Source organism: Chrysoperla carnea, chromosome X (genome assembly GCF_905475395.1).
Source record: "Chrysoperla carnea chromosome X, inChrCarn1.1, whole genome shotgun sequence".
Classification (NCBI taxonomy): Eukaryota; Metazoa; Arthropoda; class Insecta; order Neuroptera; family Chrysopidae; genus Chrysoperla; species Chrysoperla carnea.
Genome location: NC_058342.1, coordinates 18053061 through 18078832, shown reverse-complemented (window position 1 = coordinate 18078832; position 25772 = coordinate 18053061). Strand labels below are relative to the sequence as shown.

At 30.9% G+C, this 25772-nt stretch overlaps 1 protein-coding gene across 1 annotated transcript in view; it reads right to left on the bottom strand.

Moving 5' to 3' along the window:
* The window catches only part of LOC123302983 (protein CEPU-1-like), a 376328-nt gene that overhangs the window by 13752 nt on the left and 336804 nt on the right, over window positions 1–25772 (bottom strand). Inside the window, exon 3 of the mRNA XM_044886078.1 lies at window positions 7509–7716. Coding sequence (XP_044742013.1) covers window positions 7509–7716 — 208 coding nt within the window. The remainder of the gene's footprint in view (window positions 1–7508; window positions 7717–25772) is intronic.

Here is a 25772-nt window from a genome sequence, read left to right as displayed (position 1 = left end):
AATATTATCGAAAAGACTGGGGACTATAAATCAAGAATTCCAAAATACAAGCCGATGAGCAACCTTCTGTATTTCATAGTTTTATAGAACCCTTCTGGAAACTAAACACGCAATTTAATCTCCTGAGGTTTCTAGAGCCATTTGCCGAAATTACAAGAGGCAGGAGGCGCCTGTTTGGTAGAGAAGTTCCAGTTATTGATTTATTGTGTATAATTGGTTTAATGTTCTTTTGAGAAATCGAATTTCATCTCTTTGGCCCCTTAGTATAATCTTATGAGTTGATATGCAATACAGACCAACAATTAGGGACTATGGACCAAAAATTCAAAGCTGCAAACCAATTTTGTCTACTTTCAATCCCTTATAAATTCGGAAAACAGATCTGGAAATTTTTTTTGCTTGACTGGAATTTCTTAATAGATTTGTAATCTACATTCTTGGACATGTATTAATCCAAAATTTGAGGAGTTGTTAAAATATTTATTCCTCACTCGATTACAATAACGTCTATTAATCGCTTTTTGTGAAAATAATAGAAACTTAAATAATTATTCCCCGAAGAAAAAAGGTAGTTAAAAAAGTAGTTGAAACACCAAAAATGAGCCCCTAATAACTGAATAATTTTTTTGTAAATAACTCCTACAATTGCAGACTGTACTTGTAAGTTAGTCCTTATCAAAAAATTAATTTAAACTTCCTAATATTAAACATTTTTTCCACAAACACGCTGGTATCCGGACGCTATAGTTGCAAACATGCTAGTATCCCGACGCTATAGTCCAATTTGATGCCAGCAGTTAAGGCTGAAAGGTTTCAAGGCAAACAAAATGAATACGACCCAAAATTTATCTTTAATAATATTTGAAACAGCACTGTTGGTGGCTATCCATTAATTCTAACGGTGGTTGGTTGCTGTAACCGAAATATGCTTATTCAGATTGGACGTTGCCAATTCGTCTCAGTATATGATTCGTCCATATAAAACATGTCGCCATAATCGATTTTGACTTTATATACGTAGCGTATATGTTGCTCCACGCTTTCTATTAAAATTTTCTTCTCTTAAAACATTTTATTAGTATTTTTTGGGTTCCGTTCGATGTTCGAGAAACACTGTGGCGTTGCCTCTATTTTGTAAATTTTAACAGCTCTTAAAGACAAAACACACATCAGACTTTTGATTGGGAAATTTAGCCTATGTATTTCAATCCGTACCGAAATTTTACAAAATGTAATGAACCAAGCCAGGTTTTATCTGGTTTTACCCAAGCCGCGAAAACGAAGGTAAATTTTTTAGTTCAAGTAGTCGGTATATGTAAAATCTTAAGACGTCTTGGTGTAGTATACAAAGTGTCTCAAAATCATTGAATCAAACAGAAGTATATGTTGCGAAATTCTTAGACGAAAAGTGTTTTTTTTTCCGATTTGGCGCTCCGTTTATATTCTAGAATTTTGAATATTAAATCTTAAGCTGTTCGAAAAAATGACGTGATGATAAATTATAGTAAAGTTTTCTTTATACTAGTCCAGAAATTACTAAAATAAAACGATAATTAACAAGCCCAGAGGCCATTATCTATAAGACAAAGTACGCAGGTCTCTATAGGCGCGAGAGTACAAAGCGACGCTCGCGTGGAAGTTTTTAAACAAGAATAAAATTAATTGTGTATTTCTGCAAAAAATTGCAATCCGTTGATATTGACATTTGTAAGTTCATATACTTTCTGCAGAAAGGGAATTCTTTGAGTAGATGAATCTGTTGAACACTAGATTACTTCTTTATTAATTGGTCGGGAAATATTCAGAGTGATGGTAAATCTAGTAATTATATACAAACTTGTGGTTGAAGAACAAAATAGGCGAGAATTGTACAGCAATATTTACATTAAATTTTCGTTTTTGAGCACTTTGAACACTGAAGAAGTTCAAAATAGAGCAAGTATGTTAGTAACGGTGTTTTCTGATGATTTAGAAAAGTGCATTTTGATGAATATATCTAGGTACTTTTTTATTTATCAACGAGAGTTCGAGACGGATAACTTTCCCTAATAACCAACGCGATTTTACAGGTTCTAATAAATAAAGAACTTGAAACTAATCTTTATTGACATATTTTTATTAAGGGGGGCGCCTTATTTGTGAAACTGCCCACGAGCGAAAAAAGATCGTCAGATCGTAAAACACCAAAGGACTGGGAAATAAAATACTTGGTTTCGGTTTGATTCCGTGGTTTTGGGACACCCTGTCTCTAGAGTGTATAATTATTATTACAAAAAATTTTCTACAAAAAAATAAGAAAAAAATATTAAATCAACTTAGGGTTAGACAGTTTTTCTTTCGAGATAAACTATGATAAGGTATCGAAAAAAGGGTGTCTGTATATGCGATTGCATTCATAGAAATAAATAAAATCATTCAAAGGGTTTTGTTTGGGTGCCACTCAGATAGGAAGATAAAAATCCCTTAATAGTCCCTAACCAACTATCAAAACAACAAGTACAATCGCAAAGAATCTCAAAAATTTCAAGAATTATAATTTTTTATGCCAATTTAAATACACGGAACCTTATCTGTATTCAACAGCTAAAATATTGATTGAATTATTTAAGGTAGTACGCTCCAAGGCAAGTTTAGACTTGTGGTTGAAATTATTTGTACCTTGTTTTCAACTTTGAAGATGCATTTGGGTATAACTTCATGAATGTAGATGAAAAAGAAGAAAATATTTTTTCGATATCTGCCTTGGTTTTCGAAACATCAAAAGCAAAATAATTAAACAAAATTTCCAATTTTCGATATTTTGAAAACTATTCCAGGTATCGAAAAATTGTATTCTTATTTTTCGACTTAAATGGTCAGTTATAACATAATCCACCATCAAAATTGAAAAAAGATAATTTTTAAATTTGTGTCCCTACTACCGTGCTCATATATCCTTAATTAGTCGGGAACAACGTTTTTTTTTTTTTTTTTTTTTTTTTTTTTTTTTCAATAATTTATTAAGGTTTTAACTTTAATTTAAATCTTTTTTTTAATTTCCACCAACAAATTTTGGAGAAATCTTTTAGCTATTTAAATAATCGGGCAACCCGCCCTAAAATTTTCACAATTGATTTAGACTTAGTTCAACTTATATACCAATAGTTCGATTTACATCTAGGTATATAACTGTCACCAGTATAACAGAGTACATGCGTTAAGCAATGCATCTAAGTAAGAGGTGTTATACGTGTTATATGAAATTGCAAAAGTGACTTGTATCGTGGCTTCGATGTCTTTAGCTATACAACAGATTTTCTGTTGTGTGCCTGCATAGAGTGGGGGCCAACACATGTATATAATACCTCTCACTTAGATGCATTGCTTAACGCATGTATTCTATCAAACTCGTGATGTTTATATGCCTAGATATAAATCGAACTAATGTTATAATATTTAAAAAAATCAAGCCTTTTATCCAAAATTGCCCTGGCGCTTGTACATCCTTAAGGTATAAAAATTAACATTCATTACTGTACAACGTCTGTTATTATTCGAGTAAAAAAATATTTTGACATACTTTTCTGAATATATTACAACTGAATTATATTATATGTATGTATAAGAAAAATCGAGAAAATTGGAAAATTTACAAATAATAAAAGTTATAGTTATTTGTCATTTATATAATAAAAATGATTTTATGCTTTGTCAGCATACAGTAATTTTTCTTAATTAGAGAAATTTTTTTCTTGAAAAACGAGAAAATTACGTAGGAAAAGACAACATATACCGGACATTCTGAGAGTAGTCTGAAAAACTTATGATTGTTTAAATATAACATTCATTTATTAAAAGCTTTTATTTAACTTGCAATGTATGTAAGGATGTTATGGGTGGATTCTTTGAACTCAACTTTAAAGGAGATATCTTCAACCGATTGAGCTGAAATTTTGCATGCACATTTAGTTTGGATGACAAGGCATGGTAAGGTGGCGCCGTCCTGATTTTCCTATCGCTTCCACCATATTTTATATAAATTTTTTTAGTCTTACATTAAAATTTTAATAAAAAATACTTTTTAAGGGACAAGCTTTTATTGTACTAAAAAGTAGAAAATAATTTTATTTATAGACACTTACCCGACTATTTGTAAAAGCTTGAGGCGCTTAATATCAAGGATGAATCGAAAAGTAATTGGGCATGTAGAGTAGATGAGGCGTTCCGATTCATTTTTGATATTTTAAATTAACCGCCTCAAGCTTTTACAAATAGTCGAGTATGAGTGACTTATAGATAAAATTATTTTCTATTTTTAAGTACAATAAGAGCTTTTCCCTTAAAAAGTATTTTTTATTCAATTTTTTTTTCGGATGAAATGTATATTTTGTTTCTTTATTTCTAAAAAAAATTGGTTAAGCACAGTCCTGATTTGCATACTTAGGGATCAGTACCGATTTACATATTATACGTTTATGAAAAGAGATCAATTTCTTAATTTGTTGCAACACATTAGCGAAATTAAATCAGTCAAGAATTGATCAAGATTGTATGTTAAAGCAAGAAGAACGTAGACGGTGATTAGTTTTCAAAGAAACTTCTCTTAAAGAACCGTGATCATAGATTCGAGGATGATTGATGCGGGGAAATTTGTGTACATGACAATTGATCGCGGGAATCATCAATAGGAACTTTCGGTAGTGAAACATAAATTATGAAATTTGAAAAAAAGTTAAAATTTATGTAAAAATATACTTAAATATTCTGATTTCGAGTCATAAAAGCACATTTTTCTTTTATAATATTAAAATTAAAAATCGTAATTTTTAGACTGTATATCACGTGATCTAAAACGCGGACAAGCCCTGATGTCATGTCATGTCGGTATGAACCATAGACCATCAGTTAGTTCAATGTAGACAGCTTGGTATAATATATCCATACATAATAAATATTTATATTTATTATAATTAGTTGTCTATGAATATATCTGTCAAACTTATCTGTGTTTTTTCGTATAATGACACCGATATTACGTCTCCAAATTAGATGCCCGCGTTTTTGACAGTTTAAAATTTAATTCAAGTTTTTGGCAAGAAAGCGTGTGTATTTTTCCGAAATAAATTTTTGGTGGCTTTTTATTAGCAAAATCAACATTTTGAAGTACTTTTTCAAATATAGTAGAATACCCCATCGGCAGTGTAGAGTTCCTAGAGTCAAATTCCTCACTTCCGCATCTTCAATACCAATTTTCACATCCAAAACCGTTAAGAATCGTTGTATTCTTAATAAGAATGGTAAGTAGAAAAAGTAAGTTAGTTATTTTTTTTTGTTTCTTTATAAGCAAGATTTTTTTACATTTTTGAGGTTAAAATCCATGTATATCACTCATAATCACTGAAATATAGAGATACTGGAACGCTCTCTAGCTCGCTAGGAGCGAGGAGACAGAGAAAGGAAATGACGGGTATACATGTCTTTCTCGTATGTATGTATGTCACATGCTTTCTTTATCAATGCGCATGAGCAGAAGAGTTAGAAAGAAACATGTATACCCGCCCGAATCATGCTGCACCGTCCTCGCTTACCACTCGTAGGGCGCTATAGGCAGTGAGCGTTCCAGTATCTCTATATTTCAGTGCTCATAATATATAAATCGATATCACACACTTCAGTTTTCGAAGAAGCTAAGTTTTCGTCAACCGTAACCAATTTTTTTAACAAATAGTTTTCGAGATACAGGGGATCAAAGCTACACATTTACTATAACTTGGTATATGACAACCGTCTTGAATCACATGAAATGTACAATATTTTCAATAGAAAGTTATGCCAGTTGTATTATTTCACGGTTTAGATATTTTAGATGGCCGCAAACTTCATTATACGAAATTTACAAATATTACAGCCAATGTCTGTCAAGTTACAGTTGTTGCAACCAATGAAGTTTACGAAAACGTCACAGAAAATAAGTACAAAATAATTGATTATGATACTCTCACGTTTTTTTATGAAATACCTGGTATTTATTTCTCTTTTTTTTATGAAAAATAACTCTGTATAATATGTGAGGTGCAAGAGATGAAAAACTGTTATTTAAATAAATTGTTTTTTCATAGGCTTTCAAAAATCCTGTTTTAATTAACACACACCGATTCACTGAAAGTGGTTTTTATCATTGAATTTTTATGGGAAATTGTGCAAGCCATCTTTTAAATGAAATTTTTACCATTTAAATATATTTCTGTTCGATTTAAAATAATTTTATTAAGGAGATTATGATTGAAAACCGGGGATTACGAAAATCTCGGGTTTAAAAAAAATTCAACCGGGGAATATAATTAATATTTTATCGTATCAAAATGAGAGTTAAATGATGGCAATAGCAGCTGTATCCTTTTAGAGTATTAAAAATATGTATAATTAATTAATATAAACATGAGCCAGTCTAAACACTACGCGCACGCGCTTTTTTTTAAAAATGTATACAGATGTATATACCAATATTGCCATATTAGCTCAGTTGGTTAAGGCGTAACCAATTCCGCGGTATGCTTAGGGTAGCGGGTTTGATTCCCGCCGTCGCAACAAAATTAATTTAATTAATAGTTATAATGAGCTGGTGTAGTGCATGGTATATGCATGAAGGAGGTGCACTAAGCCTCTGAAATTGAGGAGCTGGTAAAATGAAATTATCAGCGGAAAGGTGGTAAAACACATATATGGTATCACAATGATCTCTGTAGCCTAAGTGTGGCTTTCGTGGACAGCCAATATAACCTAACCTATCCTATAGTCCTTTACTAGCAATTGTAAATCGGTTTTAAAATACCGGACTTTAATACAAAAAAAAAAATTGTTGAATTTTCATTTTCATCCGAAGATTTCATTAATCGTGGATCACGTAGAAAAGTTTTAATAAACAGAGCAAATTATTCAAGCAAATATACATTTTTCATCAAGTGCTTGCAGCTGCGCCACTCTCCCCTAAATGTTAGATTCAGTAAGCGTAGGGTTGTCACTTGTTCGGGTGTGACGGGCTTGGAAGATTTTGCAGGGCGGCCGGGTTTGTGAATATTTTATCGGGCCACCACGTGGTCAGGGTCGAAAAAGCAAAAATTAGCATTATGATTTGCTTTGACCTCAGCAACTAGAGTAGTGAAAATTTATTTTGTTCATGATTTGTTATAGGATTTTCCAGCTTATTTTGCTGGTCAGCAATTGACGAAATTGGATTTTGCACTGCAATCCCTCTCCCGCAACACCACCTTCCGAGCGAGAGACCTGGCCGAAATGGCAACCCTACTCAAAAATAAAGAAAATTTTTTTGTTGAAATCTGTACTAACAATGAACAAACAAATTTCGAATATTTATAATGAACAATCATAAATTTTTCAATTTTTCAAAATAATAAAAAATACTTCAAACAAGTTACATATTGACTTTGTCAGAAATCTCCTGCACCACATGACTAAAATTTGATACTTAATGATTAGAATTTATTTACTTGCTAAAATTAAAAACTTACCAACAACATGCAGATATCCAAATTGTGTTTTAGCCGTAACAGTATTGATCTGACACATGTATCGACCACGATCTTCTTCTTGCACATTACTGATATGAAGAAACCATGTACGATGTTTGTCATGTGTAACACTTATCCTAGGATTCCTTGTGATCACATGATTGTGTACTGTGAGTATTGCACTTTGTTCGAAATGCATCCAAGCCACCTGTTAAATAAACATAACATTTATGTAGTATATATACAACTGTAGATTTCTGTGTTATTCTTGTTTAAGTGTATTGTGTATAGGTTGATTTTTATACTCTGTACTAGCTGTTAAACCCGCTTCGCTGGGTTGTTTTTGCACATTTAAATATCAAAATTGTTAAATGAAAGACTTTTATTCTCGAACATTCTGGAATGTTCTATGGATTTTTATCGAATTTTCTCAAACTTTCTGGAACATTCTGGAATGTTCCATGGGTTTCTATCGAATTTTCTCAAACATTCTCGAACATTCTAGAATTTCTATCGAATTTTCTAGAACTTTCTCGAACATTCTGGAATGTTCTATGGATTTCTATCGAATTTTTTACCGATCCCAATATTATGTCTACACTCTCTGTGTGTACGGAAAAGTAAGATTTTTTTGGCCAATCCCAATATTATGGCTACACTCTCTGTGTGTACGGAACAGTAAGATTTTTTTGGCCGATCCCAATATTATGTCTACACTCTCTGTGTGTACGGAAAAGTAAGGGAAAGATCGATAGAAACCCATGGAACATTCCAGAATATTCGACAAAGTTCTAGAAAATTCGATAGAAATCCATAGAACATTCCAGAATGTTCGAGAAAATTCTAGAAAATTCGATAGAAATCCATAGAACATTCCATAATGTTCGAGAAAATTCTACAAAATTCGACAGAAACCCATGGAACATTCCAGATTGTTCGAGAATTTTTGAGAAAATTCAATAAAAATCCATACAACATTCGAGAATATTCGAGAAAGTTCTAGAAAATTCGATAGAAATCCATAGAACATTCCAGAATGTTCGAGAAAATTCTAGAAAATTCGATAGAAATCCATGGAACATTCCAGAATTTTCGAGAAAAATCGAAAGACATTTGCGCCAGTAGTGCCATCTAGTGAAAATTGTACTATTGACAGTGGCGCCATCTATTGAAAATTATTAGAACTATTTTTAATCTATTTTCTATGAATTCCTAGATCATTTTTATTTCCACCCCCACCAAACTCCCTTATTCACAATGGGAGCCTAAGGGCTACCCAAAGACATAATCCCCTACCGAAGGTCAATGGTTAGTTTTAGGGAAAATCGGGGACATACAAACAAACACTCTCTTTTTATATATATAGATTAGTACGGAAGCCTGAATGCCCACAGGTTTAAAACCAAAAAAAAAAAAAAAAACACTAGTTCACTTTCAACAAGTGCACTTGTGACTTGTGGTATTATGGAAACGAATCTTTTTGAAGATGCCAGACGGTGATGACTATTCTTTAACTAGACAGTACCGAGACTGTCTGGAATTGTTAACAATTGCATGTCCGGATTTAATAATAATATGATAATGTTTATAATTTATCTTATGTAGTTAGTTAAAAATTTTCTTTAGTATTATCTAAAAAATATAATGCTTTAATTATTGATGATTTTCTATGCATCTGCACATTTCTAATTTCTAGCCTTTAAAAGTATTATTAAGTGTTTACATGAAGCTTATAAGAAGGAGAACGATCGCTATAAAAAATATTGTCCCCGAAATATGGATAAAATAAGTGAGGCGCTGCGACCGCTAAGTAGTATCAATAAAAGCGCTAATTTGAAATGATATATCAATTTGTACATTATGCTAACAACAACAGCTAACTTCACAGATACTACTTCTTGATGACAGCGCGGCTGGTGGCTTAAAAATGAACTATAAATTCTACAAATTTTCAGGGACAGGTGCGCTAATGCTTTAGTACATAGCGATCTTTCTCCTTCTTTATAACCTTCATGGTGTTTATTATGACAAAATACCGACATCTTTAATAAAGTTCGTTTCCATAATGCTACAAGTCACAAGTGCACTTATTGAAAGTGAACAAGTGACTTTTTTAATACTTGTGGGTAATACACATTTAAAAAATAAGCTAGTATAGCGCCACTTTCTCATAAATTGACAGTGAACCATTCAGGCTTCCTTAAAGTAAACGTTTAAAAAAATCATCAAAATCGGAGCCGTTATTGAGGACTACATAAGAAAGGCTATTTTATGTATTCCTTTATGCGACTATATATCATTTTTACATTTCTCATTTCAAAATTGATTAAGTTTCATGCAAACTTTCAAATCCATTTTGAACCGCTTGCGGGATGAATTTTAAAAAATATCTTTAGTACAAGAGACGGTATATGATCGATCTTCACCCATCTGATAGCCAGATGAGATATATATTTTAAGAAATTTTATTGACTTTTAAACACTCCTATCATAATTTTTCTATCGAAAAATGTTCGTAGCTATTTTTAATTAATTTTAATCAATTTTTCCATGATTGGCTTTCCAAGCCAATACCATTATTTTCGTAATTATATTATCTTTTTTCTGATTCCATATTATGATTTTTTTTTCTGATTTTTTCTGTTGATACCATATGAACAGGTGTAAGGTAATACAAGCTTACGACATTTAAGAAACGTTTGTGTAAAAATTTCATGCTTCCAGATCCAACGTTTTTTCTTTTACAGATTATGCTATTTCATGATAAAAAATTGGAGTGATTGATTTTCCTTTTTTTATTATTGTATAATATTTATTTTTATGAACAGAAATTGAATACCAATTTTAATACATAAAATTTGAATAGGAACATAGGTCCATGAGAGGAAAAAAAAAACTTAATAGATACTTATAGAATCGTAACTCTATTTAGTAGTTCTGTAATATATATATTCTTTCTAAGATATTTGATTATGTAAGAAAATCTTTTATAATGTTTTTCCTTTAAAAATCTTTTAAAACATTCAAATTTTATATCTTAAATAGTTTTGCTCTCGCCTTTTTCAGTCGGTTAAAACTTTCAGTATACAGCTGTATAATCATTGTTTCAAATATTTCGTACAACGATAAAATATAGTGTTATACTTTTAAATAATAAATGAGCTTTTCTACATACCGCTTGTGAGAGGAATAATGAAAATTCTCAGTAAAATACTATAAACCACACCAATTTAAAAAAAAAACTATAGTAACATGACAAACATGCATACGTTGATCTATATTTATCTATAAAATTATTAGAAATTCTCATTTTTAACCGACTTCAAACAAAAACGGAGGAGGTTCTCAATTCGAATGTATTTTTTTTTTTAATGTTTGTTACCTCAGAACTTTTTGATAATTCTTTATCTATTTGAAAGCTGGTGCTTTCCGCGTGGTCCCATTTTATTTTGGTCCAGTTCTGACAACGGCATCCATGAAAAAAGCATAAAAGTCTTAAATTTGCATTAAGTATGCACAACAAGAGGACGAATAAGTCAATATCAAACCAACCGATTTCGATGATTCTTTTTTAGTGACAAATTAGTTAGTGTACTTCAGATTCACTAAAAATCACAAAATAAAAAAAACTTTTAACAAAAAGAAAACCGACTTCAAAAGAAAAACTTTTTCAAAATAGAGTAATATGCACTAAAAAGTAAAAAAATAACGATAATATAATGTAAAAAAATTATTGTTATTTTTGGAGTCGGTGTCAGCCTAGCTAATCAAACTGTTCTGTCCGAGTTGTTTCCTTGGCTGACACCGACTTCAAAAATAACAATAATTTTTCTACATTATATTATCGTTATTTTTTTACTTTTTAGGGCATATTAATTTATTTTGAAAAAGTTTTTCTTTTGAAATCGGTTTTCTTTTTGTTAAAACTTTTTTTTTCTTTTTTTCCCCTTAGGGGTAGAATTTTTGAAAATCCTTTCTTATCGGATGCCCACGACATACTAAAAACACACTCTCCAAGTTTCAGATCTCTACGAATATTTACGAAAAATGTGTTCTACAATATCCAACGTGCAATTTTCAAGAATGATAAAGAATGTTCCTAAATGTTTCTGTTTTTTTTGGGAACGATTTGAAATGTTCCAGAATGATCTAGAATAAATAAAAAAGTTTCGAATATGTTTTCAAAGTTTGGAGAATGTTCTAGAACAATCCAGAATGTTCTAGAACAATAAATATGCTACAGAATGGTCTTTAACATTTCAAGATAAGGTTGGGAATGTTGGAAATTATATGTTATATTCTTATGTAACCAACTAGGTTTTACATTTACTATAAAAGTATGTTAAAGATCGCTGGAACACATGAAATATTTTTCTTTGAAAATAATGATAAATAATAAAAGCTGGTGGGGGGCGGTGTATGGGAGGTGTATTTACAAAATATTTATTTGATGTAAAATAACTAAAACAAGAACTGAAAAACAAAAACAAAACAACATAATATTTATATAAAATAACAAATTTTTATTATTTTGTTTGTTAGTCATTTTTCTCCGATAATGTAGACTTATTCACTGTATCGAAAGTCAACGGATTTTTACATTTGCGAATGCGAATTTGTATTTCCAATATTCGCGAATGCGAATGTTAACTTTCAAATGAAGCGCTCACAAATGTATTAACTTAATTTATCCTTATATATTATTTCTTCAACATGTTTTTTTCTGTCCATCCTTATTCCTTTATCAAATTCCATGATTCATCCCTGATTTTCAATTACCTCATCAAGTTTGCTTCTGACGAAAAATATACTCACGAATTAAAATTGTATCGCTTAGGAAAAGACAGGCTGGACAAATAATAAATAATTTTAATGAAAAAATATATAAAAAAAAAACAAACATGATTGGAATGTAAAAGTTTTCCTGAAGACATCCTTAAGAAGTGAAGCAGCAACTGTAGAGATATTTCAATTGAAATTACTTTTAAAACATGTTCCTAATATTGATTGAAAAACATTTGATTTTTTCACCATTTTTCTTCAAAATTTGTTGTTTTTTTTTTTAGTCACGAGTACAAGGTATCTATCCCATGGGTTACGGTAGTTACGGAAGCGGAATTCCGCACGGATCGAGCAATGACATATAATTCTTCATTAGCGTAAAAGAGTCCGTCGTATAAGTCCATTAAAAACATAACCATATAAGTCCATTAATAGCAAAACTCAGTTTTTTATATTTTTTATTTGAGATTAGTTGAATGTAAATTGCATTTGTCCAACATTCAAATTTAACAGAGATTAAAAAGTGATCTAAAAATATGAGTAAAATACATATAAGTGAAGTTTGGGGCTATTTTGCAATTTATGATACAAAATGATACTGATTTTTTGTCAAAAACATTCGCAAAACATTCGAATCTTTTGTTGGGAATAGAAATGCGAATGCGAATATTAAAAAATACGCGAATATTCGCGAATGCGAATATCCGCCCCATCACTAATAAGAATATAATTTGGAGAGAATCATCAGAGTAAAAAATCGCTTTTTTGGACATTTGTATTTATATACCACCTCTCTAAATTGAGAAAGATGGTTGAAATTGGTATGTGGGTTGGCATTGGGTCAACGAAATGACTCTTAGAGGATATTTATTTCCTAACTCTCCTTTCGCTCCTTTTTTTAGATCATAATATCATGTTTTTTGGCAATACTTCACCCCTCGCATACCTTCACATCCTTTTAACTGAGATACAGAAGTTCAAATTGCTATGTAAGCTGAGTTAATGGCAAGGATATGCTTTTTGAGAGATGTCAAATTTCCAGCACTCTTGCACTCTTTTTTACATCTACATTAAAAAAATTCGTAGAAAATACATGGAACTTCATAAAGTGGGACCTGGATTAAACCTTCATAACTAGAATTCACGCTGAGATGCCAACACTTTGGCATTGAATTACCTCTGTTAGTAGGACGAGGCAAACCTCTATAATGGGATTTGTTCTTTCGATTTGAACTGAGACAGCGAGTGAATTTTATATGCATTAACCTCTGCAACTGAGAACTGACATAACATCCTTTTTTTTTACTTACTTTTTATTAACTAATTTTGAGCCTCAATGACCTGCTTTATTATCACACGGATGTTTATTCAAAAAATACCGAAACGAAGGCTCAAATAATTATCAGTACGTGAAAAACTGAAGTTAATATCCGATTATAAAAGTGGGAAGACACGTGATAAAGTCTGTATCGAATTCAATGTGAAAATTAAAATATTCTGAAGGACAAGGAAAAGTAAAAGGTGTACGTTTATCATTTTCATGTACAAATATCCTGAACATGAACAGTGTTTGCTAACATGGGTCAAGCAACTTCGTAAAAAAAACGTTCCGGTTAGTGGCAGTGATGGACTACCGCCTAGGCCCGTGAGGCCCGGGCCTAGGGCGGCACAATTTGGGGGGCGGCAAATTTTTCAGAATGTCAAAATTTTAAATCTGATATAATGTAACGACAATACATTTTAAGGATCTATTCGAATTTTTTTTATGTAAATTTACAAATAAATTTCTATGAAATAGAATGGAATTTATTTTCTGATTAACTTTTTTATTTGTGAGTGCAATACTGATAAAGTATTGCACTCACATTGAGTTTGGGTAACACAGTGAGAACGTTACATATATAATATATTTACAGAAAACAAGAGCGCTGCGCGTAGCATGTAATGACAGTGATTTGACTCTGCTTTGTTTTACGTATAAAACTAAGCGTCGCGCTGTATACAAGACGCATAAATTTTTTTAGTTTTACGAAAGCCGTGCAAGTGTAAAAATCTCATAATATTATTATTGTGTTTCTTACCATTGAAAAATTCAATTATTACTTTGAGTTATCCATTTTTTTAACGAAGTTGTCGAGGTTCTCTGAATTTAATTTTTTTATTAGCAATGAGTGATTATCGAAAAAGACTGAGCGGTGCAGAATATCGTAAAAGGAAAGCAGAAAAATCGTCAAAACAAGAAACTTTACTGAATAAAATTCCAAAAATATCGAATTTTCTGACAAGATCAGGAAAACTTGTATCAAATTTCATCTTTTAAAAAGGGCGGCTAATCAGACGGGGCCTAGGGCGGCAAAATACTTAATCCGCCACTGGTTAGTGGACTGATGATTATATGATGTCCCTTGAGGTCTTACCTAACCAGGTTCCATTGTACCATGTTTTTTTTCGCGATTTTTATATTTTCAATACAAATCACCTAACAATCAGAAACACTTAGTGGTGATAAAATTGGACTTTAATGATGGAGCTCTGCTGCTCAAGAGTTTTTTGTGTGTGTGTATAGAACAACACACGCAGAGCACACTAAGCGCCAACAACTAAACTGCAAACACACAAAATAATTTTCATGATATGTAGATGAATGTTTGGTAATAAACCATCCTATGTATGTTCAGTTTTAATTACTATTCAAATTACAGTTGTAGTACATCAAATAGCCATCATCATACATACATAAATACATACAGATATACATACGAACATACGAACACATATACATATACATATGCGGTGTTAGAAAAGTACTGGAGTAGCAGAAGAATTTTTAGAAACGTCTATTTAAGGAGATATATATTTTTTGATTAACAAAGTTTCCAAAAATCACAAAAAATTCCTAGGTCGTCGGGTTTTTTATTGTTTTTTTATCGTTCAAAGTTGGCTGAAAAAATGATGAATCATATAGGTTATCCTTTTCAATTGGATATTTCTATATCAAACAATCTAGAGAGTTTTTTTGTCGATGATATAAAAACAAAATTTTAATTTAATTATGAGTTCATCGAAGATCCATCATTTGATGAACAGAGACGACTATAGTTGAGACGACTATAGAGTATTGATGATTGAAGAGAGATATCTATATTATTAAATTTATAAGCATCACTTTCATACAATATATTATATATTTTTGTAGTTTCCTGGTAGTATAAAGCTAAAAATAACATATTATTTTACTACAAAGCATGTATTTGGTTTATTTGGTTTATGTATGTACCATGCAATAAACCAAAACATTTTTACAATACTATAGGGAAACAATCACCTGAAATGTTAGCACAGTGAAACAAGCAGAAATATGTCTAAGGAAAAATGCATGCATATTTGAAATTTTCCACACTTGTTTATTACGTTGTAAAAACTTCGTTTAAAAAGTTGACAGCTTTTCTTTGGTGCATTATTACGTGAACACAGTTTTTGGAAATTTGAGAATTTTGGGTATAAAGAATACCGCACGGGATCCCGCGGAGTCTATGAAAAAACTACGATTTCTAATTTTCAATATTTCATTAAAAAAGTCGATAAGACATACTCAAACTTGAACAAAACATTATTTAGATGCTTGTCTTTAATATAATAAAAGGCTAACTGCTTAAAGTTTATTTTTATATTTTATCCATACTACCTTAAATACATGTTATTTTATAAAATTCACATTTTATGATTCTTTTAGTTATTTTAAACTGACTAAATATTGATGAAAATTATATTAAGAAAATATTCAAATAAAATATTTTTACCAGCCCTTAATTAAGCTAGTTATTCAATAATACAAAATTTATAACGATAGGAACATAGTTCCTTCCGGGTGTCCTTCGACACCTCTCGTTATTTTTTAAATAGGGTTTTGAAATTTGAATTAAAACAAATATTAATTTCACTTGAAAAAAGTTTTTTTGCAGACGTGCGTTATCCCTATATATTATAAATGTGAAAGTAAGGATGTTTGTTTGTTTGCGAGCGAATGGTTTTTAATGAAACTGTACAGCAATATAGCTGATACATCAGAATAACACATGAGCTATAATTTATAAACATATATTAAAAATAAAAAATAAATTAAAAAAATTAAATTAACCTTACAATTACTAATTTTTGCAGAAATCTTTAATTTATGGTTCAAATTGAAGATCAAAAATGGAACAGATCTATGATCATGACTTTGAACCATAAATTAAAGACTTGTGTACAAATTTAAAATAGTAAATGTCAAACCATTTCCATCTTTTCTGATATACTCAATGAATTATGACTATTTTACAATTTAAAAAATTTAAAATTGTGCACATGGTAGACCTAGACAATTCTAATGGTCTAATTCTACCAAGATTGTGCATATCTTTTAGATGTGTAAAACAATCCCTTCAAGTGTTATGGAAGGGTTATAAGTGAGATCAAAAGAAGTGGAGGCTAGCGTTGGTTTGTACTTTTAAACCATTAGTTCATTAGAATTTTTACCACAAAAATGCAGTGAGTCATTTTACTCCGCATAGAAGTTTCTAGTGGTTGTAAGAATATAGTATCCATTCTAGTGGAGCACCTTGTATATATAAGTATGTATATATAGTGGGTACACACTTAACATTATCATCCCTTTTGAACCCTTGCAACCCTTTAACGATTTAAATTACATTAACTTTGCATTCAATGATATACAAGTATCATTAAATATATACGGTTTGTTGTTCTCTCATGATATATATTATATATGTGTGTTTAATATATATTGTGTATTCATTCATTTTATGAAATTAGACGTTTCATGAAGTGCTTACATATGTTTTTTTAATATTTTCTATGCAGTCCCGTACACACGGGAGAGATTTCGTGGGTTAAAACCCTCCCATTAAGAATTTCTTCACATAAATTTGACTTAACAATACAGTCCCGTAATGCATTCATTTATCGAACTGAGGCTGACTGTGCGAAACAGATTTTGATTGAAAAAGGAGGAAAATTCTGCAGAAAAGTTCCGAAAAATTTCCAAAACCGTGAGCAATGTCTGCGATGAATACGACGTAGAATTGCGGAAGCTATAGTTTGCATAGCAAACTCAACTCTCGAGTGAACAGACTGATAAGTAGAATAATATAGATCGATTTTTGAATCATTGAAATATTTTATCAAATTTTGCTTGGCTATTTCTCATCAAAATGAAAAATTTTGATAGATAGATGACATCTGGGTTGACAAATTTAAACTTTGGAGAAAACTTATTGCCAGACAAGACGTCAAGAATCTCTCGAATCACTCGATATTTTCAATAAAAATGTGTTTACAAATGTCTACCAAATGATTCACGTTCTGTCAATTTTTCCTGTGACAACAGCATTCAATGAAATGATGTTTTAAATTTTTTGTCGCCTAAAACATAGCTTAGACCGGCAATGTTCGAAATTCGGCTAAGCGGTATAGCCTTGGTCAATAAACATTGCGGTGTAGATGTCGATGCACACGAAGTTTCGTAAAAGTGTTTCTCTGTACGTCGCAGAATTAACTTATTGAAAAATAGTCATTGTCACATTTTGACCTAGTAAAATGTTCTTTTACTCGCAAAAAGAGTTTCTTACTTTATTTGACTTAATGAGCTAACATAATAAATCCCTTCCTTAGTTTGAACCCCTTCCTTCGATAATTCCTGCGCACGGGCCCATTTTAATGGCTCGACCCAGTTATTCAGTTCTATTTATCAATTTTCAAATTTATCAAAGCTTTGAAGTCTAAATGAACGAAAAAATATTTCAGTTATTCAGTATTTATCAATAAAAACTACCTCTAACGTTTGACCTTTGACCAGCTATTATCATAGACCTATTTCAAGTAGATATCAAGTCCTTTTTTGACCAAATAGACCGAAATTCCAAAAAATTAATATATAGAGTTTGACTGTACGTGCGATGGCAACAAAGATAACTATTAAAAGAGAACTCACCCCTGTATTGACACATGGTTTTATATTCCCCCACCACCACGAATACGAAAACTCGGTTTTAGATTCAGGGTATGCCCAAACATCCCATAAAAATTTCAGCCATTAAGTTTTATTTCTAAGTAAAAATTATACTCGGATCTTAATTTACTGTAGTATTAATCGACATAAAAATTATACTCGGGTCTTAATTTACTGTAGTATTAATCGACATAAATATAAATACTAAAATCGTATTTCCAATAGCACGTAATGAAGTCTGTCCCACTGTACCACAAGGTAATTACATATTTCAAAATAATCTATGCATAACGCATTTATATAGATGAATCAATTCACTTATCGTTATTATCATAATCGTAGTCCACGTAGTCCACGTAGTCCATATATATATTGGATATAGTTATGATCGTTACTCTACTTAGGTATATTATAAACTAGCTTGATACCCGCCCGCTTCACTGGGCTTAAAAGTGGAAACCACCGCTTTATAGCCTCCACATCTCTTGATCTCAGTTATCCCTCTTTCCATAACACTTGAAGGGATTGTTTTATGCAGCTAAAAGATATGCATAGTTTTCAATTTTTTAAATTGTAAAATAATCATAACTAATGGAGTATATTAGAAAAGGTGGTTCTGAATTGTTTCAGATTTACCATTTTAAATTATCAATTAATAAGAAACCTTTAATTTATGGTTCAAAATGATGATCATTGATCTGCTCCATCTATAATGATCATTTTGAACCATAAACTAAAGATTTCTGTAAAAATTTAAAATAGGAAATGTCAGATTAAATTTAATTTTTTTAATTTTCTTTTCTTTTTTTATATATCTATATAAATTATATCTCATGTGTTATTCTGATGTATGAGCTATATTGCTGTACAGTTTCATTGAACTATTCGCTAGTTTTAGCGTGAAAGCGTAACAAACAAACAAACAAACAAACAAGCATGCTTACTTTCACATTTATAATATATAGGGATGTAATAGTTTGTCCATTTGCATGAAAGGCAGTTTCCTGGTGGTCAAAAACGGACCTGTTTTAAAAAATATTGCAAATGGCTGATAGTACTTTTTTAAGTGGTAATTTTGTGAGCTGATCACGTATTTTTGGGATCACTTTGCTCCCCGAGGTGAGGAAAATAGATATGGCCATTTTTTAGCGCAAATTTGAATTGAACATGAAAATTCGATTTTCTTGGGTCTAGCTTTGATCAAAGGCGTCAGTATAGTAATTTTTGAAACTAAAGTTGTACCTAAAGTACATACGCACAATTGTTCGCCCAATAAAGGTCATTTAAAGATTATGGGCCCCAGATATGGCCCATTATGCCTATTTTTACCGTTTTTTTAAATCTTTTTTTCGAATTGGAGGAAGACTCCATGTATGCCGGGAAAGATAGTGGTTTTTATGCTGTTTCACCTCATTTTTGATGCTTTTGAAATAAGAAAATAAACCAACTTCGGAAAATCGTACAGTTGCGTTTTTAGGCACAAAAATGCAGTTATTAAAAAAATAAGTCTTGTAGATTTAGGTCCGTAGAGCCAAAAATACCATCCATTTTAAGTTTGGTCAATACCCTAACATCTGAGCTAACTTTCGGATCTCGAAAATGTGGTAGTATTCTTTTTCGGATCTCCAAAGTGCTGTATAATTTTTTATTGATAGCTAGGAAGTCTCAAATTTGGATTTAAACTAAGGGTGATGGGAAAAGGGGTAACTGCTGGAGAAAAATAAAACTTTAATCTTTTTTAACGCCATTAGGTACTCCTACATTAATCTTTCAGTAGCTACCGTCATTCTAGAACTTTGTTGATAAAGTTGAACCGTAATAGTTAAAATTGTTGTTTTTTTTTTTTTTTGTATTTAAATAAATTTACTACAAATTTTCAAGTTACTCGATAATATAAATAAATTATAATACAAAATCATTGTATGTACGGTCATCAACGCAATACCGTGTGTCAAAGAAACAATAATGTGAAGCATTTAGAAGAGCCCGGTTCTGGTATTAAATGGACAAACTACTGTGGTACATAACTCCAAAATTAATATTCATTATTGGAAAATTTTGAGCTTACTGTGCCACGAAAAGGTATTAGAAAGTGTTTTTGGGATTAGTTTCTTAAGTGAAATAAATATAATCTGTTTTTTTAATGATATTTAATTAATATAGTGGCTTATTGTTATTTTTGACAGTTGGACAACCTTTAAATAGGAAGGTAAAAAAATATATAGATAATAATTTTGCTGTATTAATTTTAAAGCAGTTAAGGGGTAGAAAAGTGTATAACATAAAATTTTATTGATAAAATACTTCACTTCGAAGAGTTGATCTGGTGTTGCGTTTTAACGCTTTACAATATTTGAACAGGGACATACTTTAAATTATGAGTAGTAGTACGGAAGATTTTTCAGCGGATGAAGGCAAGAAAAAAAGAAATGCAGAGGACACGGGGCCCTTTAAAGGAAGCAAGAAATTAGCAAGAACACCCGTGAAAATGCAAAAAAATGACAAAAAATTAGATGATATTATCAAATTATTACAAACAATATCATCGGATATAAGACAAATGAAAGAAGAGCAAAAAGAAATGAGACATGAAATGTAAGCTTTGAAGGAGAATAATAATAAAATAAAGAAAGAGAATGAAATTTTAAAAGCAGAGAACGAAAATATTAAGAAAAATTTGGCAACACTCAATGCGAAAACTGACCAGTGGGATAGGGAACAAAGGCGAAATAATGTGGTGGTCTCAGTTCTGGAGGTAGCGAACGAAAATAAGGATTTGTTAAAAGATGTGATGACTGATTTTTTCAAAAGAACTTTGAAAGTGGAAACCTCAATTCAGTCAGCACACAGGCTAGGGAAGGCAACTTACCTGATCTCATTCGAAAAGTTAGATGATAAGTTTAAAGTTATGGAAAATAAAAGCAAATTAAGAGAAATAAAGGGGGAAAGGATTTTCATAAATAACGATCAGACAGTCAAGGAGAGGGATATACAGAGACGCATAAGAGCAATAGCAGCAGAGGAACAGAGAATGGGAAAGCAAGTTAGAATTGGATACCAAAAATTAAAAATCGGCGATGTAGAATGGAGATGGAATATTGAAGCTGACCAGTTAGAGATACAAAGAACAAACGAGGTTGGAAAAAAGTAATATCTCAGACAACATTGTCTAAGAGGTGGGCGAAATGGGCTTTGAAAATGGACAAGATTATGGGAAATTTTGAAAAATGCAGCAAATAAAGAAAGGAAAAAATATTAAATGAGGTATAGTAAACTTTCTGATCTAGAAATGAGAATCGCTACATGGAACGTGAGAAGTATTTACGAAGAGGACGAAATTGAAAATTTAAAAAAAGTAATGGAAAGATACAATTTAGACATCTTAGCATTACAGGAAACTAAATTATTAGGGAATGATATAGTAAGACTCGATAAATATGTACTATTTAAAAGTGGGGTGTTAACAGAATGTTAGGCACAGGGTTCCTTCTAAATGAGAAAGCAGGGAAAGCAGTTCTGGATTTCGAAGCTCACTTGGAGAGAATGTGTCGAATAAGGTTGATAGGAAAATATAGAAAGATATCGGTTAAAAATATTCACGCACCATCCGAAGAAAAGGACAAAATGCCTTTAATAAATTACCAAAATACGATACGAAAATCATAATAGGCGATTCACTATCATTAATGAATCGCCGTTACATCTGAACCACTTTTTTCACTGCCTGGATTTCGATATTGAAGTCCCTGATACCAACATGTAAATTGATTTCCGAAAGTACTCTTCTACCGATTTTGCTAGGATTTTTTTCGATTCTTGGAATCTACTAATAATGTGTTATTTTTAGCTTTATAATACCACGCAACTACAAAAGTATAAAATATATTGTGTGCAAGTGCTGCTTATAAATTTAATAATATTGATATCGCTCTTCAATCATTAATACTCTTACTATAGTCGTCTATGTTCATTAAATGATGGATCTTCGATAAACTCATAATTAAATTGACATTTTGTTTTTATATCATCGACAACCTTATATTTTATGGTATTATTATAAACTACAAGATTGTCTAAATACATTAGATTTTTTTTATCATACCTTATAGATTTTTTGATACAGAAATATCCAATTGAAAAGAATAACCTACTTATATGGTTCATCATTTTTTCAGCCAACTTTGAATGATAAAAAACAATAAAAAACCCGACGACCTAGGAATTTTTTGTGATTTTTGGAAACTTTGTTAATAAAAAAATGTATTTATAAAGTTTTATTGAAATCCCTACTATTATTCAATCCTTGCATATCTCCTTAACTTAAAAGAATACCTTATTTATTGTTTTAAAGAGATTGTTAATTTTAATAATAATTTTTGACATTTACGTTCATTTGTACTTTTTAAAACTATTTATTTCGTTTAGGGCAGAAATACTTGAGTAATCTATATTGGATATTAGTAAGGGGGTACATTGTTTCGATTGACATCTTGTATATATGATTATATTGTTGTATCAAATATACAAAATATATAACTCTTTATGTTCCATTAATTTTTAATTAGATTCAACAACACAGCACAAAACCTGGCTGGGAAATTGTGTTAGTGATTTCCATAGTTATGGATTACAACAAACTTGTGTCAACAATGTATAAAATATTAAATTAGATGTATTTAATTAGGACATATTAATTATGAGATTTTGTGTTTACATTCAACTATACACGAACCAACCAAAACAACTAAAACGTTGGCTTACTTTACAACTACCACTAGTGGAGCAAATGCGGGCGTATACGTCAGGGTCAAATTTATAATTCGATTTCTTTGCATCCTCCTGTTCAAAAGACGTTCTTTTGTAAGGGAAAGTGGTCTATAATGATCTCTCAGGGTAAAATGATCCCTCTTTGTTTTAAGTAAATCATTAAAGCCTTCTAAATTGTTTCCGCGCGATGAAATTAATCGTTCAACAAAGACTTATGGTGATGTATAAGCTAATTTGTGTTTCGTACTAAAAATATTAAGTTTACTGCATATGATTTATGGTAAGACAAATTTCATCGTAAAATTTCTTTTTTTGTATTAGATTTTGCTGGGTGACTGTTTATACTCTTGGCTTTTGTTGACTTTTAATTATATTATAACACATTTTCATAGGCATATAATAAATTTTAAGGTCAGTTTTTATGCCGATATTCAAACATGTCGTTACGGGTAAAACGATCCCCTTTGTATGGGCAAAAATGATCCCTATTTTGTGTGTAAAATTATAATAGATAAAATGATCCCCCACCGTATAACGGGCTTGAATGTATTGATTTAGATGAATTTACCAGTGATTTTTGTTTTCATATTAATCGTTAATGCAATGTAAAAGTTAATATTTTGTTTAAGTAAAAACAGTTAATATTTTATGTGAATTGTTGGATAAAAAATGCAATGGGATCATTTTACCGACTATCCTTACAAGGTCGGTCAAAACGATTCCTTTTGAGAAATATTAAATTTTTCTAAAAATTTGAACAGATCAAAAGAAATTTACATAAAAATATTGTAACATTTGAATAAAATGACGTTGTACATATGTCGAATAGTTTGGATATAAATTACTTTTTTTCTTAGAGGGGTCATTTTAGACCACGTTCCCCTTAGGTCCAAAAGTATGTCAGATGAAAATCTAGTACAATTTACATATCCTGTATAATTAATGAAACAATAATATTTTTATATTCAATTAATGAATTATATCAAGGTTTATTAAGCTCATCAAGGTGTAATATTGATGCTCATAAAATCACCTTATCAGTTCTTTTTGGCAAACTTTTTATACCATGTATATATGAAATATACATAGTATATTAAGTTTAGTCCCAAGTTTGTAACGCTTAAAAATATTGATGCTACGAAAAAAATTTTGGTATAGGTGTTCCTAGAATCACCTAATTAATCCATTTCCGGTTGTCCGTCCGTCCGTCCGTCCGCCCGTCTGTGGACACGATAACTCAAAAACGAAAAAAGATATCAAGCTGAAACAGCGTATTCAGGACGTAAAAAGTGAGGTCAAGTTCGTAAATGAGCATCATAGGTCAATTGGGTCTTGGGTAGGACCCATCTTGTAAACCGTTAGAGATAGAACAAAAGTTTAAATGTAAAAAATGTTCCTTATAAAAAACTAAAAAACTTTTGTTTGAAACATTTTTTTGTAAACATTACTGTTTACCCACGAGGGCGTTAATTAGGTGCAAATTTTATAGTATGTATTAATATAGGAATATCAGTTGTGTGTGTCTATTTAAAAGTGAATATCTTTTGTTATTTACGTGACGTCAAAAAAACAAACGATTGCGCATCAACACTGTCTATACAAGGTATTTCAACAATTAACTCAGTCAATTGTTTGTTTTCACTTGTTATCCTTATGAACGTTTTAATGAGCGTGATAATGCAAAGAAATTTGAATCGTAATTTTTTCTTACCGATTGCACCCGCATGTACTCGACTATAATTCGCAGTACTGGTCTGGTGCGGCTATTTTAAAATAAATGTTTTTTGTTTAAATGAATTTTGAAACATTTTTATAACATTCATAATGTGAATATTTTCATTGTTTTAAGGAATTGACATACATTTTAGTGTAAAAGTCATAGCCGTCAAATGTTTGGCAGATTCGTAGTTGATAATGAGGTCCACGATAGAGAAAATTAATAGGTTATCTTGCGCAGGTAAATGCATAAGCTATTTTCATTCTTTATTATATTCCAAACTAGATTTCCATTAATGGTGAGACGAATGTTGTATTTTGTACATTCGCGAATCCAATTAATTTTTTCGGTTGCGGAACTCTAAACTTGCACTTGAAACATAACTAAGAACACTCTCCATTAATTTACCTTTCAAAAAAAACAAAAAAAATCAAAATCCGCATTCATCCGCATAGGCATTACGATCAGACAGACAGATAGTCACACGCACTTAGCGGTAAAACTTATAACATCCCTTTTTTTAATTCGGGAATTAAAAAAAAAGGAACATTTCCAATTTTGTGGATGAATTATGATATATCTTGATAAAATTAGACGAAAAGTTTTTTTGTCTTTAGAATTTTTTTAAAATTTCGTTTTATTTCCTCAGTTTATTTCGAAAATTAAGCCCGATATTAAAAAATTATATTCTTCCTTTCGTCCTAATTACATACCTTTCATGTTCTTCCTTCAAAAAATTGCAAATTTATAATTTAGTAATGTTTTTCAAAAATAATTTGTGGTAAGCATTTATTACAATTTAAACAGGAATTGTGAAAACATATAGATATGTAAAATTTTAAGTGGCCTCATCTGGTTGCACAGACCAGTTCAAAATTCTAACGATCGTGCCATATTAATTCTCCCTATAGTATACAAGACTTCTTCTGTTGTCTCTTCGCCTGCTTGAGAAGGGTTCGATCTGAAAAATTTGTTAATTTGAAAATTT